General features: G+C 36.6%; 1 protein-coding gene across 1 annotated transcript in view; it reads right to left on the bottom strand.

The window, feature by feature from the left end:
• Positions 1 to 8,416, bottom strand: part of LOC106882135 (uncharacterized) — a 23,693-nt gene extending 15,277 nt beyond the window's left edge. Inside the window, exons 1-2 of the mRNA XM_052977699.2 lie at positions 8,269 to 8,416; positions 5,455 to 5,793 (exon numbers count right to left, since the gene is read on the bottom strand). Coding sequence (XP_052833659.1) covers positions 5,455 to 5,779 — 325 coding nt within the window. The 5' untranslated portion in view covers positions 5,780 to 5,793; positions 8,269 to 8,416. The remainder of the gene's footprint in view (positions 1 to 5,454; positions 5,794 to 8,268) is intronic.
• Between the last annotated feature and the right edge of the window lie 469 nt (positions 8,417 to 8,885).

Genomic DNA, 8,885 nt, shown 5'->3' with positions numbered 1-8,885 from the left:
GGAGAGGAATTTAATCTATACGATCGACCGCAGTATTTGACTTGTACCTAATTTTATCGGCCCCAGGTGGATGAAAGACAAAGTTGACAACGGCAGGATTTGAATTTGGGTCGTGGAACCGATACAAAAAACGCAAAAACGAAAGGCAAACTTAATGACTTCAGCAGAATTTGAACTGACAACGTGAAGTTCAACTCACGCCGACGTAATCATCACCTTTCAATTCTCTAGAATACAATACCAGTGAAGAACTTGGGTCGAGATTGTGGTGTAAAAGCCCCTATTTGAAATTCTTTAGTTTCTGCCTAAATTAGAAATTTTATTTAAGGTAGTGAGCTGAGAGAATCACTACAATGCCAGAATAAAGCTTCATGAAATTTGTTTCAGATCTTTTGGAGTCGATGGCATCAACTGACACCCTCTCATTGACGTTTTAGGCCTTATGCCCAAATCAGAAACAACTCTTACAAGATCACCAATATTACCACAAACGTTTTAATGTAATTATGATTCTCAGTAGTTAGATTCCTTAGTCTGCAAAATATCATTGCTACTTGTAAGTAACACCCACGATAAAACGAGCAACATGCTGTTACTTGAGGTCTCAGAATGAGACGTGGAACAGCTCGTATAAAACAAAGCGACAACAACCGAACTAATAATAATAATAATAATAATAATAATAATAATAATAATAATAATAATAATAATAATAATAATAATAATAAGAAGAAGAAGAAGAAGAAGAAGAAGAAGAAGAAGAATTACGCAAGAAGGGACTACACAATCAATTTCTTGTAGCCACAACAGAAATTTCTGGAAAAAATAGGTGGGATTGGTTTGAGAAAGGAACACTAAAAAAATAGACCGAGAGCGCTATACTGGCAGTGCAGGACCAAGATCTGGCCACGAATTGGAGGGTCAACCTTAGGAATGAACAAGTGTCTCTGCTGTGCCACATCTACAATAGAGTGGATGGAACCATTGCCCCTATCTCAAACGAAAGCCCTAGACTTGCTGTAAACCACTACAAGTTGTGGCGATACGATCAGGTAGTGAAAGTGCTACATTGGAAACTGTGTGAAAAGTAGGGGCTAGAGAGAGGCAAGATGTGGTATGAGTACAAACCACAGAGAGTGGCGGAGTCGGAGACTAGCAAAATTCTCTGGGATTTCCCAATCCAAGCAGATCAGGTACTAGAGCATAACAGAGCGGTCCTAGTGGTGGTGGACAAGGTGCACCACATATTCTATAGAGTGGATATTGCATGTCCCTTTGACTCACGAATAGTCGAGAAGGAAGGCGAAAAGATAGATAACTACAACCCTGGTGAACAGTATCAGAAGGCGTCGTGGGAAATATAAATAAAATTGGAATAGAGCTCCCAGTAGAACTGTTACAAAAGGTTTGCCTCCTTGACACGGGCGGAATAATCAAGAAAGTATTAGACAGCTGAAAAGAACGGATAGCATGGTACCGTAGGCTGCAGTAGCAAGCCCACTACGCATTCAAGGCTCCGGAGTTTCAACAAAACCTGTGATCAAGAGAAATAATAATAATAATAATAATAATAATAATAATAATAATAATAATAATAATAATAAGACCACAGGACCAAAGCTTATTAATCCGGAACTACCAAGCCAATGTGATAAAAAATGGAGCTGACCCAAAATACCGATTCTGTAACGATGAGATTGAAACTATAGACCACCTGATCTCAGGATGTAGAGTCTTAGCACCTGTAGAATATAAGGCAAGACATGACAGGGTCGGCCAGTATTTACACTGGACAATATGTCGGCATTATAAAATCAAAACCGCTGACAAATGGTATAAACACCACCCTGAAGCTGTGACTGAGGGAGAAAATGTGTCGATTCTCTGGGACTTCCTGGTACATAGCGACAAAACTATAAAAGCTAATAAACCGGATATTATTATAAAAGATCAGACAAAAAAGGTGTGATTATTAATTGACATTAGTATTCCTTGCGATCACAATATAGCGGCGAAAGAATTTGACAAGATCAGTAAATATAAAGACTTGCTAATTGAAACTGAAAAAATGTGGCATCTCAAGGCGACTACCGTACCAGTGATTGTAGGATCTCTAGGAATGATAAAAAAAAAAGTACTGAAACCTATTTGAAAATGATACCAGGCTCACCATCCCTACAGGAAGTGCAAAACATCGTGCTAACTGGAATGACTCATGTACTGAGAAGAGCATTATCGCTGTGTAAACAACATCCATTCATGAATTTAGTTATTTATTAATTTTCTTTTAAATACATATTTTATCTGTGAATTCCCGTGTGTAAACTGAGAATGCATAGAATGAGCTTCTCTGCCCTAGGTGCACGGAAAACACTCGGCAAGAAATGGAAGAGAATTGGAAGAAAAAATAATTAAAAAATAACAATATTAAGGCAAATAGACCAGATATAGTTGTCAAAGATGATGAAGAAAAAATGCTTTCTAATTGATGTATCAATACCAGCAGATGACAACGTTTCCCTAAAAGAAATGGAAAAACTTTCAAAATACAAAGACCTGGAAATAGAGGTAACTCGAATGTGGAATCTAAAAACAGAAACAATTCCTATCATAGTAGGTGCCTTAGGTATAATAAAAAAATATTCAGACAAATACATAACAAAAACACCAGGACTTACAAATATATATAACATACAGAAAATTGCACTACTGGGCACTGCACACATCCTACGCAAAACACTTTCAATACAGTAAACATAAGAGCACCACAGCAAACCACAGCACATACCCAAGGCGCACAGAGCTGCGCTCGGTAGTGAAGTGAAAGCACGTTATAAAAATAAAACTACTGAACAATAATAATAATAATAATGATGATGATGATGATGATGATGATGATGATGATGATGATGATGATGATGATTATTATGATGATGATTATTATGATGATAATAATAATAATAATAATAATAATAATAATGATAATAATAATAATAATAATAATAAGGATTGATGTAACTGTTCACAAAAGTAAACAGTGAAGACGAAGAGCGCGATTCGGTTGTAAGATGTTTTATTGGTTGACCGATATTTCGACAGTTAAGTCTGTCTTTGTCAAGTTCAAAATAAGAAGTGATAAAAATTCAAAATTACCGAAATTTAAACGTAAAGTAAGAACGAGAGCAACCAGCGTCCATGGGTTGATGGAATGACATCATCAGTTTTTAAGTTACAATTTTATAACAGGCGAAAAGAAAAAGACAGAAAAAAAACAGAAAAGAGAAGACGACAGAATAAAAAGGTAAGAAAAAAAGAGAAAGAAGAATATCTAATCAAACAATTTTGTATAAATTTGATGATATTCTCCTGTCATCTTATTCATTCCTCCAGGGCGTGACGTTAATAATCCGCAAACATATTTCTCCTCATACATTCTGAGAAGTGAAAGTGAAGCAGATTCAGAATATTTTCTGAGAATATGCACTTTCAAGTCTTCTTCAAAATTGTAGCCGCTTGAAACGAAATGTTCAGCGAGTTCTATCGAACTACTGTTATTGTGCCTAACGTCGAATCTGTGCCCATACAAGATTGATGTCCTTCAAAAAAGCAGCCTTATTGGGCACAGCGCATATCTTAAGGAAAGTTTTATCTGTGCGAGATCCTTGTTGTGACTTAACAGATGACTAAAGTCACCGGTGCATTTTTACCTACACTGTGTTACGAAGGAATAATAATAATAATAATAATAATAATGATAATAATAATAATGTTTTCTACCGGAAGCACAAGGCCTCAAATTTGGAGTAAGGGATTAAGTCGATTATATCGACCTCAATGTTTCACTGGTACTTAATTTATCGACCCCGAAAGGATGAAAAGCAAAATCGACCTCGGTGGAATTTGAACTCAGAACGTAATGGCAGACGAAATACCGGTAAGCATTTCACCCGGTGTACAAACGATTCTGCCAGCTCAGTACTTTAATAATAATAATAATTATTATTATTGTTATTATTATTATTATTATTATTATTATTATTATTATTATTATTATTATTATTATTATTATTATAACGATAAAAAAAAAGTATATTGTTTTGTCTTGGTATAAAAGATGGGCTACAGCAAATATTCTTCTTAGTACCACAGATTTGCTTGTCAGCTGTTTGACCTTAACCAGTTGAGCATGTCCCTTGGTGGCTGACGATATGTGCATCTCTGATCATGAGCAGAAGTAGTGGGGGAGCATCATAGCCATGTACTGAGAGGAATTATTTGGGGTTTGAATAATTCACCTTTGGAAACATGGATGTTTTGCTCAACATCCTTAAACAAACCTTATTCAGGGACCTTTTGAGCGGGATGGGCTACTCGACCTGAAGAAAATTCTAACTGGGTCCCACTTGCAAAGTCATGCGTTGTTTATCTTGATATGAGATCACCATGTCGCGCACATATGGTTGTGATGCATGTGCCTGGTGTACCCTTATCAGACGGGTAGTCATGATAGGCATATTGGGCTTCGTATATTTTACCCCAGTGTCACTTTGATGGCGTGCACTGCTCTCTCACTCAATAATAATAATAATAATAATAATAATAATAATAATAATAATAATAATAATAGATAGATAGATAGATAGATAGATAGATAGATAGATAGATAGATAGATAGATAGATGAGTTCTTAACTTTTGTATACGATTGCCAAATTTCATCACTAAGGTAAACATAGCTGACGTAATCCATCACCACGGCCAACTCAATGACAAAAAGCGCAACTCGAAAGTAACTTATTTACTGGTCCTTTGAACAATATTTCGACATCTCGTGTGTCTTCAACAGGTAAAAGTTAAGAACTCATCTATCTATTACATTTCTGCTGAGTTACCAGTCCTTTATATGGGATATGCCAATACACACAGATAGAGAAATTAAGGCAAATAGACCAGATATAGTTGTCAAAGATGATGAAGAAAAAAATGCTTTCTAATTGATGTATCAATACCAGCAGATGACAACGTTTCCCTAAAAGAAATGGAAAAACTTTCAAAATACAAAGACCTGGAAATAGAGGTAACTCGAATGTGGAATCTAAAAACAGAAACAATTCCTATCATAGTAGGTGCCTTAGGTATAATAAAAAAATATTCAGACAAATACATAACAAAAACACCAGGACTTACAAATATATATAACATACAGAAAATTGCACTACTGGGTACTGCACACATTCTACGCAAAACACTTTCAATACAGTAAACATAAGAGCACCACAGCAAACCACAGCGCATACCCAAGGCGCACAGAGCTGCGCTCGGTAGCGAAGTGAAAGCACGTTATAAAAATAAAACTACTGAATAATAATAATAATAATAATAATAATAATAATAATAATAATAATAATAATAATAATAATAATAATAATAATAATAATAATAATAGTTCTCTTACTTCTGTAAAAGAATTTTTCGTCGCTGTCCTGTGTACTGTTTACTGTCAGTTTAATATTCGGTGAGTAATTCTTACATAAATGACTTTCTTTGTTATAACTAAAGAATGCTGAATCACTTTTTAAAGAGATTGCTGCACATTGTAATACACTTTGACTTGGATAGAATTTCTCTCCAGAAGATGAACCAATGTAGCTGTAGGAATAACCAGGGACCAGTCGTTTGAAAAAAGTTTCTCTATATTCCGAAGTAACGACCAGGGTCAATGCAAGATTTAGTAGCAGAACTGTAATCACAGCTGGTTTGGTAGGAGTAAACTGAAACATCTTGGCTCTAGAATCTGCAAAGAAAGAAGGATATTGAAAGAGAAATAAGAGAAAATAGTGATAGGTGATGATGGAGAGCGAAAGAGGTGTGTAAATCGATAGTTATTATGAGGGAGTGAAGGCACATGGACTTGTAATTAGTGTTGTGCTCACAATCGTAAGATCGTTGTTACGATTCCCGGACCGCACGGCGCGTAGTCAGATAGAGTAAAAACATATGAAAGGGAATTGTAATCAACCGACAGGTAGTGGTAAAATGAATCCGTTGCCTGGTTTAGCACCACCACTTGGTTTCTTGGATATCTTTAATGAAGCACGTTCTGTTACAAGCATTGGGACAGTTTTCCTCTTTGAAGATTCCATTATCTTTTCTTCTTACTAGTCTCAGAGCCGTGAAAATGGACACAGGAACTGCTATTCTCTTGACTATGCAATACAAAGAACTGTGTACTATGTGAATTGTCTTTCTTTCTTATATGGTAATAGTGCAAAATGAAGAAGCACATCGGTTGTATAATATATTATAGGGCAGCAAATGTGTAATATGTAAATTTTGTTGAATGTAGAACGTATGACAGTATCGATTGCTGATTATCTAGAATTATATATTTTGTTATATTGTTCAGCGGTAAGTACCTGCTCTGTGGTTTGTTGTGTGATATCGAGTGCTGATTCTATTGATTAAGTGCTTTGTTTCCGCAGAGGTCGACTTTGCTTTTCATCCTTTGGCGGCGGCGGCGGCGGCGGCGGCGGCGGCGGCGGCGGTGGTGGTGGATGCGGGCTGGTGTGTGGCTTTTGTTGCTGGAGTGGTGTAATTGATGGTGGCAGCGTCGTGCTGCTAGTAATGGTGCTGTTAATGTTGTAGCGAGGTAGAATCGGTAATGGTTATAAAAGCGGTAGTTGGTTTGTCCGTTGTTGCTGCGATGTGATAAGATGTTAGTGATGATTTTGGAGTTGTGGTTATGCTTGTGGGAGATGTTAACTAGATGAGCGATGGTTGATGCTGATGTTAGCGCGGATGTAGTGGTGTTAGACGTGGAGGAAGTGTTGTGTGTTTGTGGTGGGGATGCTGGCGAGGGTAACGGTGCAGTGGTGGTGGAGGGAGGAGTATTGTGATTGTATCGGCGTTTTTTGTGGTGTGCAAAAATTAGTGGTGGTGGAGTAGTCGTCAGGTTTAAGTAGTAGTGGCTGTGGCGAGAAGCTGGTGTAATTGTGAAACTAGTAATGATCGTGTTGTAGTGATAATGCATATCACAGTGACACATCCTTTTACTATATACATGCTTACAGCAGATTCGGATTGATTTATAAGAAAAATTTGAAATGTAAAGTAGATGTTATACATATATGTTTCAACTAAACACAATTTGGCCTGGCTGTAACAAGTAAAAATATTGGTTACACCTATTGTTTGTGTATTTGAGGGCAAGGAAAAAAATGGATGAATTTGAATTGTTTCATGTTTTGCTAAAGCCTTCACCACAGATCACCTCCCAATTTTCTATCTCCAAACAAAATAGTAGCAATTAATAGTATATGTTGCGTACGATCGTGGAGACATCTAAGTCAGGCTTCTTTATTTTATAACGGAGAAAGTTTATCCTCGAAATAATGTATGGAATTAATTAATCCTAACTAAATGGTAGAAGTTTTATGATAATTTCTAATGTAAACACAGGCACAATAACTTTGTAAATAAATAACTCACAAATTATTTATTAGAGACAGTCTAAATACCATAAGATAATATCTATCGTAGAATCTACAGCAGTAGGTACGATAAATGAAACTCTCACTCCCAACGGCTTTTGACGCAAAATACACTCTCGTGTATGTCGCTATCGATATAAAGAAGAGTACACTTTGCACAAAACACCGATATGAGAGTTCCTTCTATGGTAACTACCGCAGAATAGTTTGTTCCAAAAGATCAAACGGAGATAGTAACGACAGTAAATTCTTAAATAGTAACGACAGTAAATTCTCCATCCAAAAGGTTCGATATTGAGTTAAATAGTTTTAGAACTGTATAATATAATATGTCAGGTATTCACATTTTGGTACAAAGCAGCAATTTTAGGGGAAGGGCCTTGTTGATTACATCAACCCCAGTCCTCAACTGGTACATATTCAATCGACCCCGAGATAATTAGAGGCAAAGTCGACCTCCGCGGAATTTGAATTCAGAACGAAAAAAAGAAAGAACAAAATGCCGATAAACATTTTGTCCGACACGCCGAATTTGAACTCAAAACGTAAACACGAAGCATTATAAATATTATTAAATTTATCGTTGAGTGGATTAACTGGGACGATATTTGACTGAAAGCTGTTTCTATTTACGTCTTGAAGTCAATAAAGAAGGACCACTCACAAACTGTAGTTGAGTAGCATATGTATGGCTTTGTGCACCCAGCCATACCAACAGAGTTCCTTTGTAATGAAATAAAAATACAACACATAGTAGAATATAACGAAATAACACTTACGTTTGTTAGAGATGAATGCGACAGGTTATGACAGAGATGAATGAAAGGGTTATGGACTGCTGTCTGTTCTCAGTAATAGTAACAACTCTAAGAACTATCACAGAATGTCAATAAATGTGTGAACAGTTCACTACAGCCAGGAGTGTCTAAAGTTGTTGCTAATCTGCACAGATGTCAGAACTGCCCACTGAAGTCGATAGCCTCTACTCGAATCAAGTGTGATGTGAACATTCTCAGATAAACATAAATTGAATTTGATTCGTAAGAGTTATTGTTTTCAGACTCACTTCACTAAACACACATTAAAAATATGTATTGTTATCGGGATGTGTAGGATGTGTTGGGGTAGGTGATGGTAGCAGTGGTGGTGGAGGTGGCGGAGATAGTCTTGTTAGTGATGGTGTTTGTGGTATTGTTTTAAGAGTGTTATGGTTACAGCAGTGTTGATGTTAATGATGTGAGTGTTGTAATGATGTGTCTGGCTGTGGCGGTGGTGGTGGTGGTGGTGGTGGTGGTAGGGTCGGATATGTGGATTAGCTTTTGGTGCAAAATACACTCTTGTTCATATCCTAGTGATATAAACGAGAATGTATTTTGTACCATAAAGCCGATATGAA

Source organism: Octopus bimaculoides, chromosome 28, assembly GCF_046866305.1.
Source record: "Octopus bimaculoides isolate indiv1 chromosome 28, ASM4686630v1, whole genome shotgun sequence".
Classification (NCBI taxonomy): domain Eukaryota; kingdom Metazoa; phylum Mollusca; class Cephalopoda; order Octopoda; family Octopodidae; genus Octopus; species Octopus bimaculoides.
The sequence above is the reverse complement of the archived record's forward strand: the minus strand, read 5'-3'. Positions and strand labels throughout refer to the sequence as shown.